The sequence below is a fragment of the Lissotriton helveticus genome, chromosome 3_2, assembly GCF_964261635.1.
Source record: "Lissotriton helveticus chromosome 3_2, aLisHel1.1, whole genome shotgun sequence".
Classification (NCBI taxonomy): Eukaryota; Metazoa; Chordata; class Amphibia; order Caudata; family Salamandridae; genus Lissotriton; species Lissotriton helveticus.
Window position 1 is genome coordinate 501,852,827 of NC_136062.1, and position 24,591 is coordinate 501,877,417.

The following is a 24,591-nucleotide window of genomic DNA, read 5'->3' on the forward strand; positions in this document are numbered from 1 at the left end:
GTGGAACCCAAGAGGCGTATTATTTTTCAGTACGTTCTACCGTTAATGCACCCACTGATGGCATACTCCGAAATCGCGTCGGAGAGGGCTGGGAGGATGAGATTACAGCGGCATGCCTGCTAACAGCAGGCCCCAAGGATGTGTCATGCAGAAAGCCGTGATCTCAGCCTGCGCTTGGCTGCCTGCACTGCTCTATGTTTTAAGCCCATAATAATGGATCTATGTATGTCCAAACATGCACGTTTATTAATTAGCATCTCGTGTCACCGTTGAGGTAGAATGTTGGTCATCCCCTCCAATTTCTGAAATGCACCATCTTTATCGAAATAAATAACCGATGATTCTTCTAATGTGCATGTTTGTTATTCTTACCCATTAACAATGATTCTTAGTCTTAATAGTGTGCCAGTTGTTATGTAACGAGTTTCATATTCTTAAGAAAATGGATGAGCTCGTCTTCATTGTAGCTCCTTCAAAAAATACTTTTGGTGCATTTTAAGTCACAACTGTAAAAAAATTTTGCAGCTCTACGCTAGCGGACTATGAATTGCCTGTACGGGAGCTGCAGTAGATCACGTGTCATTTGTTTGATATTTGATATTTGAAGGAGTATTTCTAAAGCGCGGCGGTCGCTCCGGAGGGAGCATCATGGCGCTGAAAATCCTTGAAACCAGAACGAAGAGTGCGGAGGGGGAGGCTAGATGGCTGCTTTGGTCCAGTCGTCGGGGAGTTTAAAAATCCACGTTTTGAGAAGTTTTCTAAAGGGTTTCTCTAGGGTCTGTTGTCTTAAGTGTTTGGGCATGCTATTCCAGGCTTTGATGGCAAGGTAGCTTAAGGTTTTCCCCCCTTTTGACTTCAGGTTAAACCTGGTGCTGGACATGAGATTTTCTTGTGCGGAGCGCAGCACACGGCTCGGGTAGTAGTGTGGGAAACGTCTGATTAAGTATTTAGGGCCCGTTTTGTTGTAGGCCCGAAAGGCAACAATGAGTATTTTAAAGAGTATTCTCTTGTGCAGGGGTAGCCAATGTAGAATTTTAAGGGCTGCCGAGATTGAGGATTTACGGGGTAGTTTTAGGACAAGGCGGGCGGCGGTGTGTAGGATACTTTGGAGTTTGGAGAGAGTGGACTTCTTGGTCCCAGCTAGGAGGCCGTTACAGTAGTCAACACGCGAGATAATGAGGGCCACTGTTACCGTTCTTCTGGCCTCAAGGGGGAGAAAATCAAAAAACTTTCTGAGTGATTTGATTATACCAAAGCATCTACCGGCCACTGTCATGACATGTTGGTCAAATGAAAGGTCAGAGTCAAAAAGTACACCAAGATTTCTAGCAGTGGTGACGGTCTGGGGGGGGGGGCAACAGAGTTATCCGGCCACCAGAGTGCAGGGCAGAAGGGGGTGTTCTTTCCAATGGGGAGGATCTCTGTTTTACTAGAGTTGCACCGGAGGTGGTTGGAGTCCATCCATTGGAAGACGGCAGTGAGGCAGTTTTTAAGATTGAGCTCTGCATTGTTGGAGTTGTCATCTAGGGGAACGATCAACTGAGTATCATCGGCATACGAGGTGACAGGTATGCCGAATGATTCAATAAGGTTGAGGAGAGGAATGAGATAAATATTAAAAAGCAGGGGGCTTAGAATGGATCCCTGAGGTACTCCCGATGAGACCTTTGTCTCTTTGGATTGAAAAGGGCCCAAAGCGATAGTTTGGGATCTATCGCTGAGAAAGGAACTGATCCATGATAGTACAGCGTCTGAGATGCCAATGTCCATTAATCTGTTGATCAGAATAGAGTGGGATATGGTGTCGAACGCTGCCGTGAGGTCGAGAAGTATCAGAATGGCTTTCTTCCTCTGATCATGCAACGTTTTAATGGTGTCGGTCAATTCGATCAGAGCGGTTTCAGTGGAATGTTTGGGCCGGAATCCGGATTGCTGAGGGTGGAGTATGTTGTGAGTTTTTAGGTAGGATTTGAGTTCTTTGTGGACTAGCTGCTCTGTTATTTTTCCCAAAGCGGGGAGGAGGGTGATTGGACGGAGATTGGTCAAGTCCACTGGGGATTTATAAGCTTTCTTCATGAGGGGTTTAACAACACCCTTTTTCCATAAGCGAGGAACAGCTCCAGAACTGAGGGATAGGTTAACTATGTCATTGATAGTAGGGTTTATCTCATCAATGATTTGATGGAGAATCTTGGGGGGACAAGGGTCGGAGGGGGAGCCGGATTTGCATGATAGAATCGCATCTCTGGTTTGGGCCAGAGTGACTGGAGTGAACTTTTTAAGATTGCCTACTGTAGAGTGGAATTGGTCGGGATGGGGAGGTGTATTGGTGGGTGGGGGATTGGGGAAATTCTTTTGGATGGAGGCAATTTTTTCGAAGAAGTAGTCTGAGATTTTGTCGCATAGATCTTGGGATGGGGGGATTTCGGGTTGAAGAGCTTTAGGCTGAGTGAAAGTTTTTACTATCGAGAATAAAGTTTTTTGCTTTTGACTGGCTCCTTTGATGGCCTTTACGTAAAAAGTTCTTTTGGCCGATTTAATGTTAGAGAGGTAGTTTTTCCTCTGGTGGACATAGGCATGGCGATCGTCGTTATCATAGGTTCGACGCCATTTACGCTCAGCTTTCCTGCAAAGTAGGTGCGCAGAGGCTAAGTCAGGGGTGAACCAGGGAGCGTTGTTTTTAGTTTTCTTCTGACTTCTATCAGAGTGATTGGTGGGGCTCCGTTTCGCGATTTCTTGTGTGACCCAGTTATGGAAGAGGACTGCATCACTTTCAATATTTCCGGATAGGGAGGGGAAGTGTGCTTGAAGAATGGGATTATGGAGAAGGTTTTTCTGAACGGTTTTCCAGTTAACTGAGGGTTCGCGATGAAGGTTGGTTTTCCTGATGGTATGGGGGTGGCTGCTGGTGATGTGGAATGGGATCAGGCAATGATCTGTCCATATCTGGGGGAGGGGGGGCTGGGTGGAGATAGAGGGGAGATTAGAACAGACACCGTCGAGGGTGTGTCCAAGTAAGTGAGTAGGCAGCGTGACACTTTGTTGGAGATGAAAGATTTCAAGTGTCTGAAGAAAATTATTGGATTGTGAATCGGAGGGTGACTCAAGGTGTAAGTTAAAGTCTCCTAGAAGGGTGAAATGAGGGTAACGAAGTAGGAAGTGTCCCAGAGCTTCGTTAAGGGAGTCGAGGAATTTGGAAGCATTGCCGGGTGGGCGATAGATCAGACCGCCTGAGAAGGAAAGGGAATGGCTAAGTTTGATGGAGAAGCCCATACCTTCTGTGTCGGTAAGAGGATCAAGGCAGAACGTATGGCAATTAAAGGAGTTTTTTAGAATAATTGCAACACCTCCGCCTCTTCCTTTCGGTCTGTCCTGCCTGTAAAAGGAGTAACCTTGGGGGAGGGCAATGGCTATATCTGGGTTGCTGTCTTCTGTGAGCCAGGTTTCGGTAATCATGAGACAGTCTAGGTCGGAATCTATTATGAGATCATGAATATCTTGGCTATGTTTACACATAGACCGGGCATTTATCAGGCCGCCTTTGAAGGATAGAGAAGGGATCTTGGGTAAGGGTGAAGTTGAAGGGGCTGGGGCGATGGTAGGTGACCAGCGGCATTGAGTGCAGAAAGCCGAGCCGACTACGCTTGAAAGGTCTAGTTTGCAAGAGCAGTAGGAAGTGCCTCGGAATCTGTGGAGGTCGCTAGACAAATACCTGATATGTGTGGGGATTAGGGCAGGGTTTCCTGCGTCTGTCGCGGTCTTGGCGCGGACGGGCGCAGACGGGCTTGCCTTAGGCGCTCCCGCTGCGCTCGTCCGCTGCGCGTCCTGTGCATGCACATATCAAGAGGGGGTCAGGGGCGTGGCTAAAAGGGGGCGGAGTCCGCGCGCACGCCGGGACTGATGGCGGCCGCTGAAAATGAGCGAGGTAAGGCGCGGCAGCTCTTAGAGTCAGCTGGGCGCTAAGGGTAGGGAAAGCGCTGAGGTGTGAAAGGTATTAAAAACACATCAGGGTGACACCACACAGAAGAGTAAAATACAATTTTGTTGTCAGTCCGTGCTTCTTAAAACAGCGACGAATGGATTTCAGTGATTGGAAAGTTGTTCTTCAAGCCTCATTAAAGGCAGGGGTAATCTCTAAGGTATTTGATGTGTCTGGGTTTCACGTGACACTTGCCTCTGACGACAAGTTTTGCTTATGCATGCCAGTCGGGAATGTGTGGACATGGAAATGACCTTGCGTAATCTCACCATTACCCCATTGTACCCCGCTATGTTTAAAATGCCCAACCTTCATTGGGCAATCTGTTTCGCCTTGTACATTTTTCTGCTTTTTTCTTGTTATTGTCTGTGGGTGAAGAAAATGTAGGACGCTCAATAGAGGACCCTCGTGTTATAGGTAAATCGTATTCAATTTGCTATAGGTGTCACATTTGCGAAAGTTAGAACTATTGGCATTGTAAATGAAAAAGCTTTTAATTTCCCTATTTTCAAAACCAACACATAAATAAAAAAATTGTCATTTACAATACCAATAGCTCAAACTTTCCTAATGCGAGACCTATTGCATTGCAAATGCTTGTTTAATTGTGTTGATGAAATGTTCATAGTGAATTGTTTGATGCACCTGTAGAACGCGCTGAGCTCGTAGTATGTAATTACAAGAAGAACACCCGTCCATTTTTTCCCACGATTAGATCACAACCAGAGGCTCCACAAAAAAGAAGCTAAGGTGTACGGTGTCCACTAAAACAACCAGACTAAACCTTCACTGGAATGAGACAAACAACCCTCTAATGCAAACCTTAAACGATCTCCTTCACAACAACAACTTGATTCAACACTGCACTGAACAAACCCACGACAAAGGCTCAATCCTAGATGCCATCATAGCCCATGAGGAGGCAATCACCATCATTCGCACCCTCCCAGTCGGCTGGTCAGACCATCATCTCATCCTCTTCCACATCAATCAAAAAACGCATCAAATTCCTGACAGGAATGATCACTTCCACTGGACAAGAAACCTGAGACAGATCCCCTTGGAAGAACGAGAAGAAAGTCTGAACTCACTCTTACCCCCCAATGAAGACGAAAGGTCCACTGTAGAACTTACCACTCAATATAACGAGGCCCTAACCGACATGTTGGACAAATTAGCACCCATGAAACAAAAAAAGAGCAAGACCCTCCCATCGAGATCGTGGTTCAACTCTGAACTAAACGTGGAAAGAAGACAACTAAGAGCAACTGAAAGACTCTGGCACAATAACCCCTCGTCAACTCACCTCGAACTACTCAAAACAAAACGTAGGATGTATAACAAGCACATTGCGCACGAACAAATCCTCCTTTTTTTACGACGCACTGAACAATGCAAAAAAACGCCCTAAAGAACCCTTCAACATTATCAGACAACAAACATCTAAACCAACTCCGGCTGCTATTCCGGCCTCCAAAGAGCTATGCAACAAATTTGCTAATTTCTTCAGCGATAAAATTCTAAAGATTGAGCTCTCACTGACGGCCCATCCACCTCCATCAAAGACCGGCCCGCTACTCAGTAAAGATGATGCAAACCCACCCAGCCAACCTACCTACAACTGGCTAACTTTCACTCCCACCACTGTAACTGAAATTATTAAACTAAACACCGGATCCAAACCTTCATCGCACCTTGAAGACCCCATCCCCGCGCAACTGGCAAAACAACTCAAATACTCCTTAGCCCCCACCTGGACTAGGATCATTAACAGCTCACTGGAAACAGGAATCATACCTGACTGCCTCAAAATAGGCCAGGTAACACCACTAATAAAAAAGGCTGGTGCTGACCCCAACGATCTTAGCAACTACAGACCTGTATCCAATCTTCCTTTCCTAGCAAAATTACTAGAAAAATGTGTTCTCCGTCAACTCACCCACCACAGGGACATCAACAACCTCCTCGACCCACACCAATCAGGCTTCAGAAAAAGGATGTAGCACAGAGACTGCCATCCTAAATGTCATAGATGATATGCACAAATCACTGGACAAGAACCGCTGCTGTCTACTCATACTCCTGGACCTTTCGGCGGCCTTTGACACTGTCGACCACAAACTACTCATCAACACTCTCACAGATAGGGTAGGTGCCAATGGGGTGGTTGCACAGTGGTTCACCTCCTTCCTACAAAACCGATCTCAAAGAATAAAAATAGGAAACTTCACGTCCGACCTACACCCTATAACTAGAGGTGTCCCCCAAGGGTCAGTGCTATCACCCGCACTATTCAACATCTACATGGAGCCACTCACCATCATCCTCAAACAAGCCAACATTCCCTTCCATCTCTATGCCGATGACACCCAGATATACCTAGAAACCTCCTCCCTAGCAGACATGCAAAGACTAAACATCACCCTAAGAGAAGTACAATAGTGGCTGTCCCGCAACCATCTGAAACTAAATCAAAACAAAACGGAAATTCTTCTCCAAGGAAACAAGGAAAAGACCCCGCAAATCACGGAATGGTTAAAGGCTATTGATGCTCTAGACTGCACTCTCATCCCAGCAGACTCAGTGAAGTCACTGGGTAGCACTCTGGACCCCAACTTGGATATGATTAAACACATCAAGAGCACCGCAAAAGGCGCCTTCTTCAACCTAAAGCTATTAAGTAAAATCAAACCCTTCATCCCACCAACAGACCTCAAACAAGCCACGCAGCCCCTTGTCCTATCCAGATTAGACTACGGGATCGCCACCCTCACAGACACGGCTAAACTACACCTGGCTCCACTTAGAACAACACTAAATGCAGCAGCCAGAATGGTGTCGGGAGTGAAGAAATATAAACACATCACTCCCGCGCTAACTGAACTCAAGTGGCTCCCAGTAGAAACGCGAGCTAATTTCAGAACCGCCTGCCTCACACACAAAGCTCTACACACTGGCAAACCCCCCTATCTAGCTGCCAAACTCAAGAAAGCGGGACAGACAAGAAACCTCGGAAGCACTAACTCTATGCTTCTCATCCCTCCGAAAACCTGCAAACTAAAGACTCTATCTAGGTCCTTCACCGGAAATTCACCCAAAATCTGGAATGCCATTCCCATACATATTAGGACGAACTCTTCCTACAGAGCCTTCAAGAGCCAGCTCAAAACGCTCTTCCTCAATCAAATCCTCACAAAGTAAAAACTGATCCTCTTTAACTCCCGACCACAAGACAAAAGACCCAGAAACTATGTCAAAGCGGATTAACGAACCTCCTTAGACCTTGGACTCACTATATACCTGGTCACTCTTGGTGTAACAATCTGTTTATAACAATGTAATCTGTTTATAACAATGTTGTAAAGCGCTCCGATACCTCCGGGTCTGGCTAGCGCTATAGAAAACTCAAAAAATAAAAAAATAAAAATAAAATAAATAAACCCGACATATCAAGGACTTGCAATTAAAGCACAAGCAAACCAGGTTCCCCACACAGGCTTAAAAACATAATTCATTTTGCAGATTGCACGCACACACGAGGCACACACATTTCCCTTGCCAAAGGAGGAACTTTTGGCACAAACGCAATTGAACGTATGAGAACACACATACACATAAGATACACAGGTCAAAAGAAAGACAAGACATAGGCATTACTACAACTATGGGCCATCTTCAAGGAGGGCCAGATCGATAACCCTAAATCACAGATAGCAATCAAAGCATCAGCACTACCCCCCTCCATATGTAGGTATGGAGGTGCTCACACCAATTCCTCCCGCACTAGGATATTCCAATCCATCAATAGCAGGAGCAGTTGAATTAGAAGACTGTCACTTAAATGTAGGCCAGAATAGATAATTTGACCCGCACTTTCCATTGCAGGAAAACACGAGTGAAAAACCCCGAACGTGATGATTGAAAGCAGCGCCTAACGCGACTTTGAAAAAATTGAGGTAGGTGCATGACTCCTTGAAACCGTTACTTAAGAAACAATGTTGCAAGGGCAAAGTAAATGAAGTCTATTCTTTCATAGACATCGAGCGCCCGGTACAAAATAAGATCGCGGCATAAACAGGTAAAAACAAACAGAAAAATGATGAAGTAGCACAGCGAGTACATAAAAAGGAAATACTAACTTTTTTCTAATATATTACGTAACGCGGTGTCTTGCAGGTTGCGATACGCAATACTGACCGTAGGATTTACCACAGAAATTAAAGGCACTAAATAAGGTAGGAGATTACGAATGCTAGCTACTATGTGACTGAGACGCCCTCTAGTAATATCACTGATAGACCTTTTCTGCTTTCCAAACAGAAGGTCTGGAAATAAAAAGACAACCTGAGGGATAGAGGAAACATTGTCCACGACCAGGAAGTGGCGAGCGTCCTCTGGGTCGAAGATTCCTTGGAAACTTCCTCTCTGCTGATCCGGAGACGTGCGGGTTCGAAGAGGCCACACTTAATGCCCAGCTGCCGGAGAAGAGTAAGGCTTAGCGACGTTCGTTAGTTTTCTTGGAGAAGACCCCTGCTATCTGGATCTCATGGCCTTAAATGTGTATTGTCCATGAGTGCTCACTGCTGTGATTAGATGTCGGGCCTGTTCATGGCACAAGAAGCAAGCGATAAGCAGCTGAGACTTTACTCGCGTGGTAGTCCAATACAGCGAGTTCTCTGCATCTCCAATGGTGGGTCAAAGGTTAGACCTGTGAGTTTCGGGAGGGTGGCTTCAAGACAAGATTTGGCATCTAGGCCCTCCATATTTTCTGGGAATCCGAAAAAGCGAACATTGTTTTGGCGGCTCTATAACTTTACTACGAAGGTAGAGAAGTTCTTGGTCTCGTACCGGGATAGTATTATGGCGATCCTCCATTGCAGAGGCCCGTAGAGGGTGGCTTCAAGGCAGTCCGTGTGAGGAGTGTCTGTGTGGTGGCAAGTCTTCTGGGTTAGTTGGAGGCGGAGTCCATGCCAGAGGGGTCCACTGTAGATAGCAGGCACCAATGTGAAAGGTGATAATTAGAAGGACCCTGTGTCACCCTCATGTGTGCAGGTCTATGGAGAGGAGGTCCCCTCTGTCATGCAGGTCTGGGACTGGCAGGTCGATCGCCAGTAGTAAAAGAGGACTGAAGTGCACCGTACACAGGAGACAAAAGTGGAGGGCAGTAGCAAAAGCCTCTGAGCCCTCAATCCTGGGGGGCGGAACAGGCAGGCAGGAGAGACTACAACGCAATTCAACTAGGATCAGGACCGTCTGGTCGCAGACAGTGGTGTCGTCTCAACTGGGGGCCCTTGCTGCCATCAGGGGCCCTCCTTGACACAGGGCTCCGGAGTCAAACGGCAAGCACCGTTGGTGGTCAGACCACACCCCCATCAATCCTTTGTTAAGGGAGACAAGCATTTTGATGACACTGCTGCACATAATTCACTTTCAGTCACAAATACTCAAATAAAAAAAACGTATTAGGTTAATGGCTTCTTTATCGTAGAATTCTTTAACTTACTTCATAACATTAATTACTTCCTTAGAAGTAATTAATGGATGGTTCAGATTAAGTAATTCAGAAACTTTTCTCTGGAAAAAGGAAAGCCAGTATATCCTCACCCAGAGAACTGAAGGCCTGGTGGATTTCCTTCATCACATTCCTGTACAGCTCCTTCTGCCAGTCGTGTAATAGCTTCCACTCCTCTTCGGAGAAACATGCAGCCACATCACGGAATGTGAGCGGTCCCTGAAAAGAAAGTTATATATCAACTTCTGACACTTGGAGAGACAAGAGTAAGGAAGGGTGGTCATGTAAAGAGTAACACAGTAAGGAATGGTGCACATGTAAAGAGTAAAGAAAGGTGCATGAGGACAGAGAAACAGAGTGCTACAGTATAGAAGGGTGCTCATGTACAGAGTAAAAGAGCAAGGAAGGGTGCTCGTGTATAGAGAAATAGAGTTAAGAGAAATACATTTCTACAGAGTAAGGGAAGGTGCTTATTTAAAGAGCAATAGAGTAGGGAACCTTGCTTGTGTAAAGAGTAATAGTGAAAGAAAAGAGCTTATGTAAAGTGTAAGGAGGGTGCTCATATAAGAGCAATAGTGAAAGGAAAGGCCTCATGTAAAGAATAAAAGTAAGGAGGGGTGATTATGTAAAAAGTAATCGGGCAACGAAGGATACTCATAACGAGTACTAGAACAAGCAAAAGTTCTCATGTACAGAGTAATAAAAAAGGAAGGGTACTCATGTAAAAAGAGCAATGTAGAAAGTAAGAGGTTCTTGTAAAGAGTAAAGGAGCAAGGAATGCTACTAATGTAAAGAGTAACAGCGAAAGGAAAGCGCTCGAGTAAAAAGCAAGGAAGGGCAATTATGTAAGAAACTATGGCCCTATAAGAAGAGTGATAGAAGAAGCAGGGGGACTCAGTAATGAAGGGTGAATATGTAAGGAGTAATATCGAAAGGAGATGCCTCATGTAAGGAGTAAGGAAGGGTGATTATGTAAAGAGTAATATTGAAAGTACAGGCCTCAGTGCGGGGTCTGAAGGCACGGGGGGAGCTCAGTGCGGGGTCTGAAGGCACGGGGGAGCTCAGTGCGGGCTCTGAAGGCACAGGGGAGCTCAGTGCGGGCTCTGAAGGCACAGGGGAGCTCAGTGCGGGCTCTGAAGGCACAGGGGAGCTCAGTGTGGGCTCTGAAGGCACAGGGGAGCTCAGTGTGGGCTCTGAAGGCACGGGGAGCTCAGTGCGGGCTCTGAAGGCACGGGGGAGCTCAGTGCGGGCTCTGAAGGCACGGGGGAGCTCAATGCGGGCTCTGAAGGCACGGGGGAGCTCAGTGCGGGGTCTTACGGCACAGGGAGCTCAGTGCAGGGATCTGAAGGCAGGGGGGAGCTTAGTGCGGGGTCTGAAGGCAGGGGGAGCTCAGTGCGGGGTCTGAAGGCACAGGGGAGCTCAGAGCAGGGATCTGAAGGCAGGGGGGAGCTTAGTGCGGGGTTTGAAGGCAGGGGGGAGCTCAGTGCCGGGTCTGAAGGCACGGGGGAGCTCAATGCGGGTTCTGAAGGCACGGGGGAGATCAGTGCGGGGCCTTACGGCATGGGGAGCTCAGTGCAGGGATCTGAAGGCAGGGGGGAGCTTAGTGCGGGTCTGAAGGCAGAGGAAGCTCAGTGCGGGGTCTGAAGGCACAGGGGAGCTCAGTGCGGGCTCTGAAGGCACAGGGGAGCTCAGTGCGGGCTCTGAAGTCACAGGGGAGCTCAGTGCGGGCTCTGAAGGCACAGGGGAGCTCAGTGCGGGCTCTGAAGGCACAGGGGAGCTCAGTGCGGGCTCTGAAGGCACAGGGGAGCTCAGTGCGGGCTCTGAAGGCACAGGGAAGCTCAGTGCGGGCTCTGAAGGCACGGGGGAGCTCAGTGCGGGCTCTGAAGGCACGGGGAGCTCAGTGCAGGGATCTGAAGGCAGGGGGGAGCTCAGTGCGGGGTCTTACGGCACGGGGAGCTCAGTGCAGGGATCTGAAGGCAGGGGGAGCTCAGTGCAGGGATCTGAAGGCAGGGGGGAGCTCAGTGCGGGGTCTTACGGCACGGGGAGCTCAGTGCAGGGATCTGAAGGCAGGGGGAGCTCAGTGCGGGGTCTAAAGGCACAGGGGAGCTCAGTGCGGGGTCTGAAGGCACAGGGGAGCTCAGTGCGGGGTCTGAAGGCACAGGGCAGCTCAGTGTGGGGTCTGAAGGCATGGGGGGGCTCAGTGCGGCACGGGGGCTCAGTGCGGGGTCTGAAGGCACAGGGGAGCTCAGTGCGGGGTCTGAAGGCATGGGGGGTTCAGTGCGGGGTCTGAAGGCACGGGGGCTCAGTGCGGGGTCTGAAGGCAGGCGGGAGCTCAATGCGGGGTCTTAAGGCACCTGGGGAGCTCAGTGATTTATGGGGCCAAAAGAAGCAACCACATCACACCGATGTTATCCACCCTCCGTTGGCTTCCCATCGAGGCTAGAGCTATCTACAAGACTGCCTGTATCACCCACAAAGCCTTGCACTCTTCCTCTCCTCGCTACCTGGCGAATAAACTGAAACTCTCTGGAGGCTTTAGACCATCACGAAATGAGGAAAATCTACTGCTTGAACCTCCCACTTTCAAGAAGGAAAGATTGATGGCCCAATCCTTTGAGAATCTGGAACTCCCTTCTGCCGCAGCTCCAGACCCCCACCTCCCCCCAGGCCTTCAAAAGGAACCTCAAAGTTCTCCTCCTCCAAAGGCACTTCCAAAGTTAATTCATGCCCTCTCTATTATCTGAAGGAAGACCTTCCATTACTGAAAACTCTATTCTCCATGACTATGGTGCTCGTCTAATCCATTTCCAGCCTGCACTACGGACCTTTTACTGCCAGAGGGAATCTTTAGACACCGGTACTGCCGCAGCCTCACTTCAACAGCGCTGCCGCTGTGTGGGGGAGACAGGGGAAAAACCACAAGTCCCAGAGGCCTCCGCGACCGGAAGTCGCGTCGAGGCGGTGCGCGCCAGGAGGCGCTATAAATCGGCACTCACCTGCTGAGGAGCGGGTGTTCGTCTAATCCATTTCCAGCCTGCACTACGGACCTTTTACTGCCAGAGGGAATCTTTAGACACCGGTACTGTTGCCTGAGGCGCTGCTCCATTGCTGCCTGTCATCCTCCCGCCGCAGCCTCACTTCAACAGCGCTGCCGCTGTGTGGGGGAGACAGGGGAAAAACCACAAGTCCCAGAGGCCTCCGCGACCGGAAGTCGCGTCGAGGCGGTGCGCGGCAGGAGGCGCTATAAATCGGCACTCACCTCCCGCGTCGCTGGAGTGCGCGGGAGCGCCCGGGGCTAAGCCCGGGCCAAGGGCGGGCCCGTTTTAGCCCGTTCTAGACTGTGCTAGGCTGGGCTGGGCCACCTCCCTCGGTCCTGCATTCTGGCCTCTACGTTTTCCACTTAAGGTACTTTCCGATCTGTCACACATTAAGATCATTTAGCTATTTGCACTTTTCTTTTTGTGTCAGGTTATTTACTATTACACCATGACCAGGGGGTCAAGAAGCAAGACAGCAATGAAATCTGCTTTAATCACCGGCCCACTCGATCAATTTCTTTCAAGAACCAACGAGGCCATTGACCTAAGATTTTCCCTACTCGAGCGCAGGGTGTCACAAGACCTGGCTATCGCCAGGAGATCCTCACTGGGCCTCTTAGCGTCAGCGCAATCCCCACTCCAACCAGACTCGTCAATCCCGGTTTTATTGCAACCAAACACCCTAGTTGAGGTACATTCTATTCCGAAAATAGTCGATTTATCAGCCACTAATCTCACCTCTGATTTCGACTCAACAGGAAACCTGGAGCAAACCCCAGATCTTCAGATTTCCTTGACTCAGGATCCAGAGCCTGAGATCTTGCTCAAGGGGGCTAATCCCCAAACAGGGAATTGACCAAAAAAAGGGTAACCTTGAGAAACCCCAAGCTATCACCTCTAGTCTGAATGGGACAATTGCTATTCCACTGCAGGGTGCCCATAGCGATTCCATCACCCCACTCACCATCTCGCTTGCACCTACTACAAATTTATCAACACCGGGTAAGGAGGGGGGCATCTGTAGCACATGCAATACCCATTCTCAGCTTTTAGTGAACTTCAGGGAATTGTTAAAGCATCACCTGCAACCCTTAGAACGGAGTATAATGGCAATAGAAAAACAACTCGCTATTCTTTCCCAGAAGCCACCGACCCAGCTTAGCCTAGGCCAAGTAAAATCGGGGTTGGGTATTTCGAACGCCCCTGGCACTAGATCCCAAGGGGCCCCCCCGGACATTGGAGCTAAGCCCTCCAAACTGCCAATAGCTCAGCCTATAATTTTATCTAAAAAACCAGAAACACCTTCCCTCCTTATTACTGGGATTGGGAGTACGGCAGAGGTTCTGGCTACTGCTCCTTCTCAGCCTACCCTTCCCAGCCCACTTCCATCCAGTTTATCCCCAATCAGCCCATTCCTAACAAGGAAACACCCCAGCCACTGAACAAAAAGACCCACCACTTCAGCTATGCCCCAGAAATCATCATCGAATCATTATGAAGAGGGAAAGAGGGGCCCCAGGTTTAAACGTCCAGTTCACCTATCACCAGAAGTGTCCCCCTTTACAGTTATCCTTACGGGGGTCCCCGAACTGCCCTTAGGCAAGGAGGAGCCGTCCTGGTCCCTATGGAACAAGGTTGTGCAGTGGCTTAGCATTAACAGACCCCAACAAGCCCCACATTCAAATCGTATCTCAGCGGTGCGCAGAGTCTCGTGGATCGGGGCTGAACCCAAAAACATCCAGGGAGATTGCATCATAGTAACGTGCCACGATCCAGATACTGTGGATTATATCTGCTCTTGGCCCGCTTTGGCTAAGAAAGGGGGGATTGACGCCTATCGCCTTTCCTTTTTTTACCCCCACGCGCATAACCATCAAAATTTGCCAGCCTCAAACTGGGCGCAACCATCTGAGCGCCAGGACCTGATAGCCCCCAATTGGGTGCATCAACCCGAGCGCCAGCACCCGATAATTCCAAATTGGATGCAACCCTCTGAGCGCCAGCATCCGTCAGCCTCCAACTGGATGCAACCATCTGAGCGCCAGCACCTGACAGCCCCTAACTGGGTGCAACCACCTGAGCGCCATCACCCGATAGTCCCAAACTGGGTACAACAACCTGAGCAACAACACCCGATAGTTCCCAATTGGGCACATCCCTCTGAGCGCCCTTGGAACCATGTGGGTTCCTGGTACCTACAGAGGAATAGGAGTAGAGAGTGGGAACATCGGCCGTGGCAGTCCAGTAGAGATCATCACATGATGGGGGGATGGAGAGGGATACCCGTTAGCAACAGATTTGACTGTTTGGAAATGGTCGATTGACCGCCGGCCATCACATATAGTAATGACCAGACCCAGGGGGCTATAGGACTAGATGAGATGTTAGAGTATGTCCCAGTCTCCATTATATCATCTTTACTTAATGACCCTAGCAACACCACACAGTCAGATGGTATCCCGACCCCAGGGAGGATTCTTGTTATCGAAGAGGATTCATTGGTAGATAAACTGGAGTTACCTGTAGCGCCCCTAGGGGCTGGGAAGGCTGACCCAGATATTATGCCAGTCTCACAACGAGATAGCGCTACTCCGACCGCAGTGGCGGCCGCGGGGTACACAATAATTACCTGGAATATAGCTGGCATCTCAGGCAAATTGAATACCCCTTTTTGGGAGGAGTTTACTAGGGCGGGCCATGATTTTATATGCCTCCAGGAAACATGGAGCCAAGAACCCATCCATGTAGAAGGCTACACATCGTATTGTCTGGACGCCACCAGTTCTTCATCAGGCAGAGCCAAGGGAGGCCTATTGCTATTAATTTCCAACAATCTGACTAATTTCAAAACCAAAAGATACTCCAGTGTAGGAACACATAGTCAGGTATTACGGTTGGAATCTAATCAAGGCAAAGATCTAATCCTAGTTAACTTTTATGATAACAATTTTGAAGCCTCCAGGGGAAATATCCTACTCCCGCTGGAAAGTGAAATCAAAAGAGCACTGGGATCTTCATGCAGAATGGCAGCTATCCTTTGGGTAGGTGATTTTAATATCCAGCCCTGCCCTCTAGCGATGGGTAATCCTTGTGGTTTCAGGAAAGAGATGGGCAATAGTAATATGGCAGACAGCACGGATTGTTTGCACTTCCCACACTGTAACTATGGCACGTTACTAAACAGCCTGTTAGCTAAATTTGACTTAGATTTGCTTAGTTGCAACAAAAACAAGTTCAACCGTACTTGTCCTACCTTCACAGGTAGGAATGCCAACACCAATATCGACCATATTCTGTTGTCCAATTTTAGTGAATACACCAACCTGTGGGTCAGGGAAGGGGTCCTTAGCGATCATAACAGCATCACGTTGACCCTGCTGGGTTGGGGAGCAAAGACATCCACCAAGGAATTCTGTTCCATGGACATAGCCTCTACGAGACCGAACGGCCCAAGGATTAAATGGGCCGGAATCGACCCAGCAAAAAAACACAAGGAGGTAGTAGAGCAATGTAGAAACGAGATCACCTCCTGTCTTGGAGAAGCCACGAACCATGCAACTCTGCTCTCAAGTTTTATCAAGATAAATACCATCATAGAAGGAATATTCACTAAGAAACAACCCAAGACCAGAACCATCAGGTTGGGCTGGTTTGATAACAACTGCACGCAGTCCCTCCACGAACTTAAAAAGGTACTAACTAATAAACCACGCAATAAAACCAACATCAAAACACTGCGTGTTAATTACAAGGTGGCCCTTTCCAACAGGAAAAAGGCTCTACAAGAAGAAGCATGGCATAATTTAAACCTAGCGGCAGAAACACAAAACAGTAAACTTTACTAGGAGACTATCAACAGTCCCTTTCTGAATACAGAGGGCATCCCGGAATTAACATCTTACGTTGCTTGTAACGCGTGGGTAGAACACTATACAAACATCTTCAATCCTGAAGAGAAGCCTTTAGAAGCTTCGACCCACGAAGTCTCTGCCTGGCAGCCACTACCACTGGGAATAAGCCTGGATGAGGTTTATGAAGGTCTGTTACATAGTAAAGGAGGAAAGGCTCCGAGCCTCGATGGAGTACCTGTAGATCTACTTAGATTTGAAATGAATTTGTGGGCACCCATTCTAACGAGGGCTTTCAATGCAGCAGCAGAGGGGTGTTTTCCACCCTCTCGGGGTCAGTCGATTATCATACCCTTATTTAAGAAAGGCAGTAAATCTGAGGCGCGTAACTATCGCCCCATCTCATTACTGGATGCATCAGTCAAGGTAATGAGTCGCATCATGCTGGAAAGATTGGAAACCTGGGCAAATGATAATGACATTTTAACCAAAGTACAATACGGTTTCAGGAAAGGCATGGGGACATTAGAACAGTGTGTTAATTTAGACCTCCTAATAAACAAATACACGGTAGTCAAAAAAGGTAGCCTATTTCTTTGTTTTGCGGACCTGAGTAGTGCGTTCGACTTGGTGGACCACTCCATATTATGGCAGGTTCTGATAGAGTCAGGAGCACCCAAGGAGATTGTTCACTTCCTGGCCAGACTATACGAAAGACTATCATGCAAGGTACGCTACGGTCCCTTAGGCGAATGTACCCCCCCTTTTAAAGTTTCAAGAGGCACCCGCCAGGGATGTGTACTGGCTCCCCTTTTATTTTCCCTTTTTATCAACCAAATTGACTCTATTTTGTGCCAGACCCCTGCAGATGCACCATTGATAGGAGGGAAGTCGGTCCCTATATTATTGTATGCGGACGATGCGGTGCTATTATCCCGCACACAGATTGGTCTGCAGCGCCTTATTGATAGATTTATGTTGTTCATCCAAAGCAGGAAACTACTTGTAAATAAAACCAAAACCTTTGTTATGTCCTGTGGGATGAAAACCAAGAAAGCAAATTCTTGTTTCTTTATGGAAAAGGCTAAAGTGTCACAGGTTAAATCCTTTTGCTATTTAGGAATCACTTATGCAAACAATGGCACATGGCAATCTGAGTTTGATAATATTAGTCTTAAAATGATGAGGTGCACCAACAGTATCTTTAGATTCTCATCCAAACTAGGGGTGAGAAGTATTAAAGATATGTTGAATATTTATAATGTAAAATGTGTGACCTCAGCGTTGTATGGTGCGGGGGTGTGGGGTCACTGCGTTGGCCCAACTGTGCAAAGAGACGAAAACAAGTTCATCAGAAAACTGCTATGCGTCCCACCCTCAGCATCAGTAGAACTGATCCATAAAGAAGTTGGTATTGAACTCATATCGGACTTAGCAGCCTTACGCCCTCTGATGTTATGGCGCTCAATCTGGGCCAAGACTGAAACATTATTTACCCAGGAGATCATCCTTGACTGCCTTAGGCTGGACCATTCTTCATGTATCACATGGCTTAAATATATACGATGCTGGTTCCATCTCCTATTTCAGCTCGACATATTTCTTGACCCCAAATCTGTTGTTTCTATCCCTAAAAATGTCATAAAACAAAGGTTTTTAAATTATAAAAAGGAGTACCGTGAAAGGGTGTCTGGAATGACACAATCTGTGATGTTTTATCGGGATTGCAACCTAATTACAGGTTTCCAACCCTACCTCTCTGGTGTTACCCGTAATTCTCACCGGTTTGTCTTAACACGCTTAAGGTTGGGAATCGTACACCACCTTGTTGCATTTCCTGTCATGAAAGCCAGATCTGATACCGTATGCCCCTGTGATAACATCTCACGTCAGAGCTGTTGTCACTTTTTACTGTTTTGCAAATTTTACCATTTCCTCAGGGTAATATATTTAAAGCCCATCTTTTTAAAAAATAATGTTCGCTCCACGAAGACTGCCCTACAGCTATTATATTCTTTGAAGGATCTGGACATTTGCTTTTTCGTAGCATCATATATACTAAAATGTACAGCTGCCAGGAAGGCCATAACTATCTGATATATTTAATTGAGCCATGATCCAACTTTGGATCCCTGTCTGTATATTTGTCCATATAGCTGTATGATTAACAAATGAATTCAGTTCCCATCGAGCGACAAATAGTTTTGTATTATCATTAAAATGTACAGCTGCCAGGAAGGCCATAGCCATGTGATATATCTGATTGTGCCAAGTCTCAATTTTGGACTCCTGTCTGTATATTTGCTTATATAGTAGTATGTTTTTTTTTTAACGAATCTAGCTTTTATCGAGCAACTTGATCTTATTGTATTTTTAGGAAATGTTTGTTATATATAAATTTGCTGCTTGTATGATTTGTCTCACAAATCGAATAAAAGCTTATGAACTGAACTGAACTGACTATGGAAGTACCTTCCCGGTGTGTTCTTGTGGTTGGAGTGTTTGCCATTTATTGGAGTATTACCCTTGTACCTGTGTCTGTTGCTCTTTTGTAACTTGCACACGTCACTTTTCTCTTGTAAGACACTGTTTGCTCCTCTCACATTTTGTTTGCCTTTGATACTTGCACAAGGGCCACCATTGCTTAAATAACGTTTGTTCTTGTGCCTGTGTCTAGCATATATTTCAGTATTTTACCTCTAATTGTACTGTTTTCTCTTGTAACCTGCACACTTGTCATTCTCTCCTCCTGTAATGCACTGTTTGCTCCTCTTGTATTTTGTTGGGTCACAATTGTCACTTTTACCTCATGTAACTTAATGTTTGCTTTTTTAAGTTGTTCGCTTGTAATTTTCTGTTCCTCTTCTGAAGCTTCTGTCGCCTTCGGGTAAAGTCCGCGCGAGAGAAAAACGCAGATAATAAAAGTAAAATAAAAATAAACCGCAGGGGGGCGCTCTCCCAGGCCTCGGCCTTGACTCACCGCCCCCGGCCGCCGGCTCCTCATGGTGACGGGCCCGGCGCTCTCTCGGCGGCTCCTCAGGGGCCCCTCGGGGCGGGGTCTTCTCTCTGGAGAGCTGCGGGGCCCCCGGTACCTGACACTCACCGGAAGCGGTCTGAAGGGCGCATGCGCGCAGGGGCAGGACACGTACGACGCATGCGCGAGGCAGAGAAGATGAGGCTGGTCCGTGGGTTTCCTGAGCCGCGTGCGCACTCGGACCTCGCGCAGGATCGTGTCCCCGCCAAGGGCATGCGCAGTGTGTCCCTCTCGGTGTGGGCGGGGCTTCCTCCCATCCGGGGTTGTTTCGTTTCAGTACGAGCGCGAGTGTGAGCGTTTCAACGCGCTGAGGAGTTCTTACGTCACTTCCTATGACTCCCCAGCGGTATGCTTTAGGGAGAGCGGGTGGCGCGTGCCGCTTCCGGGTGAGCCTTATAATGCGCCGAGTTGATCCTGCGTCACTTCCTTTCACTCACCTGTGGCGTTATTGACAGCAGGTGGCGCGTGCCTCTTCCTGGTGACCGTTAGGATACGCTGAGGTGTTCAAGCGTCTCTTCCTGTGACTCACCTGTTGTCAGCGGTTAGAGATTGCGGCTGCCAGGCGAGGTGACGGTTTGAGGTGAGGAGGGGGAGAGGGAGGGGGGGGTGTACAAGGACCCTGGGCCTGAGACCATAGATATGAGCTGTGGAGCCCCAGCCCCGCCTCCTGTGAGTATTACAGCACACCAGGGGGTATGAGAAGACTCAGGTCTGAGACCATAGATATGAGCTGTGGAGCCCCAGCCCGCCTCATATGAGTATTACAGCACACCAGGGGGTATGGGAAGACTCGGGGTCTGAGACCATAGATATGAGCTGTGGAGCCCCAGCCCCGCCTCCTGTGAGTATTACAGCACACCAGGGGGTATGAGAAGACTCTGGGTCTGAGACCATAGATATGAGCTGTGGAGCCCCAGCCCCGCCTCCTGTGAGTACTACAGCACACCAGGGGGTATGAGAAGACTCTGGGTCTGAGACCATAGATATGAGCTGTGGAGACCCAGCCCCGCCTCCTGTGAGTATTACAGCACACCAGGGGGTATGAGAAGACTCTGGGTCTGAGACCATAGATATGAGCTGTGGAGCCCCAGCCCCGCCTCCTGTGAGTATTACAGCACACCGGGGGGTATGAGAAGACTCAGGGTCTGAGACCATAGATATGAGCTGTGGAGCCCCAGCCCCGCCTCCTGTGAGTATTACAGCACACCAGGGGGTATGAGAAGACTCAGGTCTGAGACCATAGATATGAGCTGTGGAGCCCCAGCCCGCCTCATATGAGTATTACAGCACACCAGGGGGTATGGGAAGACTCGGGGTCTGAGACCATAGATATGAGCTGTGGAGCCCCAGCCCCGCCTCCTGTGAGTATTACAGCACACCAGGGGGTATGAGAAGACTCTGGGTCTGAGACCATAGATATGAGCTGTGGAGCCCCAGCCCCGCCTCCTGTGAGTATTACAGCACACCGGGGGGTATGAGAAGACTCAGGGTCTGAGACCATAGATATGAGCTGTGGAGCCCCAGCCCCGCCTCCTGTGAGTATTACAGCACACCAGGGGGTATGAGAAGACTCTGGGTCTGAAACCATAGATATGAGCTGTGGAGCCCCAGCCCCGCCTCCTGAGAGTATTACAGCACACCAGGGGGTATGAGAAGACTCTGGGTCTGAGACCATAGATATGAGCTGTGGAGCCCCAGCCCCGCCTCCTGTGAGTATTACAGCACACCAGGGGGTATGAGAAGACTCTGGGTCTGAGACCATAGATATGAGCTGTGGAGCCCCAGCCCCGCCTCCTGTGAGTATTACAGCACACCGGGGGGTATGAGAAGACTCAGGGTCTGAGACCATAGATATGAGCTGTGGAGCCCCAGCCCCGCCTCCTGTGAGTATTACAGCACACCAGGGGGTATGAGAAGACTCTGGGTCTGAAACCATAGATATGAGCTGTGGAGCCCCAGCCCCGCCTCCTGAGAGTATTACAGCACACCAGGGGGTATGAGAAGACTCTGGGTCTGAGACCATAGATATGAGCTGTGGAGACCCAGCCCAGCCTCCTGTGAGTATTACAGCACACCAGGGGGTATGAGAAGACTCTGGGTCTGAGACCATAGATATGAGCTGTGGAGCCCCAGCCCCGCCTCCTGTGAGTATTACAGCACACCAGGGGGTATGAGAAGACTCTGGGTCTGAGACCATAGATATGAGCTGTGGAGCCCCACCTCCTGTGAGTATTACAGCACACCAGGGGGTATGAGAAGACTCTGGGTCTGAGACCATAGATATGAGCTGTGGAGCCCCAGCCCCACCTCCTGTGAGTATTACAGCACACCAGGGGGTATGAGAAGACTCAGGTCTGAGACCATAGATATGAGCTGTGGAGCCCCACCTCCTGTGAGTATTACAGCACATCAGGGGGTATGAGAAGACTCAGGGTCTGAGACCATAGATATGAGCTGTGGAGCCCCAGCCCGCCTCCTGTGAGTATTACAGCACACCAGGGGGTATGAGAAGACTCTGGGTCTGAGACCATAGATATGAGCTGTGGAGCCCCACCTCCTGTGAGTATTACAGCACACCAGGGGGTATGAGAAGACTCTGGGTCTGAGACCATAGATATGAGCTGTGGAGACCCAGCCCCGCCTCCTGTGAGTATTACAGCACACCAGGGGGTATGAGAAGACTCTGGGTCTGAGACCATAGATATGAGCTGTGGAGCCCCAGCCCCGCCTCCTGAGAGTATTACAGCACACCAGGGGGTATGAGAAGACTCTGGGTCTGAGACCATAGATATGAGCTGTGGAGCCCCAGCCCCGCCTCCTGTGAGTATTACAGCACACCAGGGGGTATGAGAAGACTGGGTCTGAGACCATAGATATGAGCTGTGGAGCCCCAGCCCCGCCTCCTGTGAGTATTACAGCACACCAGGGGGTATGAGAAGACTCTGGGTCTGAGACCATAGATATGAGCTGTGGAGCCCCAGCCCCGCCTCCTGTAGGTATTACAGCACACCAGGGGGTATGAGAAGACTGGGTCTGAGACCATAGATATGAGCTGTGGAGCCCCAGCCCCGCCTCCTGTGAGTATTACAGCACACCAGGGGGTATGAGAAGACTCTGGGTCTGAGACCATAGATATGAGCTGTGGAGCCCCAGCCCCGCCTCCTGTGAGTATTACAGCACACCAGGGGGTATGAGAAGACTCTGGGTCTGAGACCATAGATATGAGCTGTGGAGCCCCAGCCCCGCCTCCTGTGAGTATTACAGCACACCAGGGGGTATGAGAAGACTCTGGGTCTGAGACCATAGATATGAGCTGTGGAGCCCCACCTCCTGTGAGTATTACAGCACACCAGGGGGTATGAGAAGACTCTGGGTCTGAGACCATAGATATGAGCTGTGGAGCCCCAGCCCCACCTCCTGTGAGTATTACAGCACACCAGGGGGTATGAGAAGACTCAGGTCTGAGACCATAGATATGAGCTGTGGAGCCCCACCTCCTGTGAGTATTACAGCACATCAGGGGGTATGAGAAGACTCGGGGTCTGAGACCATAGATATGAGCTGTGGAGCCCCAGCCCGCCTCCTGTGAGTATTACAGCACACCAGGGGGTATGAGAAGACTCTGGGTCTGAGACCATAGATATGAGCTGTGGAGCCCCACCTCCTGTGAGTATTACAGCACACCAGGGGGTATGAGAAGACTCTGGGTCTGAGACCATAGATATGAGCTGTGGAGACCCAGCCCCGCCTCCTGTGAGTATTACAGCACACCAGGGGGTATGAGAAGACTCTGGGTCTGAGACCATAGATATGAGCTGTGGAGCCCCAGCCCCGCCTCCTGAGAGTATTACAGCACACCAGGGGGTATGAGAAGACTCTGGGTCTGAGACCATAGATATGAGCTGTGGAGCCCCAGCCCCGCCTCATATGAGTATCACAGCCACCAGGGGGTATGAGAAGACTCTGGGTCTGAGACCATAGATATGAGCTGTGGAGACCCAGCCCCGCCTCCTGTGAGTATTACAGCACACCAGGGGGTATGAGAAGACTCTGGGTCTGAGACCATAGATATGAGCTGTGGAGACCCAGCCCCGCCTCCTGTGAGTATTACAGCACACCAGGGGGTATGAGAAGACTCTGGTCTGAGACCATAGATATGAGCTGTGGAGCCCCAGCCCCACCTCCTGTGAGTATTACAGCACACCAGGGGGTATGAGAAGACTCTGGGTCTGAGACCATAGATATGAGCTGTGGAGACCCAGCCCCGCCTCCTGTGAGTATTACAGCACACCAGGGGGTATGAGAAGACTCTGGGTCTGAGACCATAGATATGAGCTGTGGAGCCCCAGCCCCACCTCCTGTGAGTATTACAGCACACCAGGGGGTATGAGAAGACTCTGGGTCTGAGACCATAGATATGAGCTGTGGAGCCCCAGCCCCACCTCCTGTGAGTATTACAGCACACCAGGGGGTATGAGAAGACTCTGGGTCTGAGACCATAGATATGAGCTGTGGAGCCCCAGCCCCGCCTCCTGTGAGTATTACAGCACACCAGGGGGTATGAGAAGACTCGGGGTCTGAGACCCTAGATATGAGCTGTGGAGCCCCAGCCCCGCCTCCTGTGAGTATTACAGCACACCAGGGGGTATGAGAAGACTCTGAGACCATAGATATGAGCTGTGGCGCCCCAGCCCCGCCTCCTGTGAGTATTACAGCACACCAGGGGGTATGAGAAGACTCGGGGTCTGAGACCATAGATATGAGCTGTGGAGCCCCAGCCCCACCTCCTGTGAGTATTACAGCACACCAGGGGGTATGGGAAGACTCGGGGTCTGAGACCATAGATATGAGCTGTGGAGCCCCAGCCCGCCTCCTGTGAGTATTACAGCACACCAGGGGGTATGAGAAGACTCTGGGTCTGAGACCATAGATATGAGCTGTGGAGCCCCAGCCCCGCCTCCTGTGAGTATTACAGCACACCAGGGGGTATGAGAAGACTCTGAGACCATAGATATGAGCTGTGGCGCCCCAGCCCCGCCTCCTGTGAGTATTACAGCACGCCAGGGGGTATGAGAAGACTCTGGGTCTGAGACCATAGAGATGAGCTGTGGAGCCCCAGCTCCGCCTCCTGTGAGTATTACAGCACACCAGGGGGTATGAGAAGACTCTGGGTCTGAGAC

General features: G+C 49.4%; 2 protein-coding genes across 3 annotated transcripts in view; one reads left to right on the forward strand and one right to left on the reverse strand.

The window, feature by feature from the left end:
- LOC144826182 (uncharacterized) overlaps positions 1-19,489 on the reverse strand; it is a 456,019-nt gene extending 436,530 nt beyond the window's left edge. The window contains 2 exon segments of the mRNA XM_078684576.1: positions 9,584-9,710; positions 19,184-19,489. Coding sequence (XP_078540702.1) covers positions 9,584-9,710; positions 19,184-19,381 — 325 coding nt within the window. The 5' untranslated portion in view covers positions 19,382-19,489.
- A 321-nt stretch (positions 19,490-19,810) lies between these two features.
- Positions 19,811-24,591, forward strand: part of LOC144826381 (uncharacterized) — a 190,747-nt gene continuing 185,966 nt past the window's right edge. For both annotated transcript variants that reach the window (XM_078684709.1, XM_078684710.1), the window contains exon 1: positions 19,811-19,991. The gene's annotated coding sequence lies outside the window, so the exon portion shown is untranslated. The remainder of the gene's footprint in view (positions 19,992-24,591) is intronic.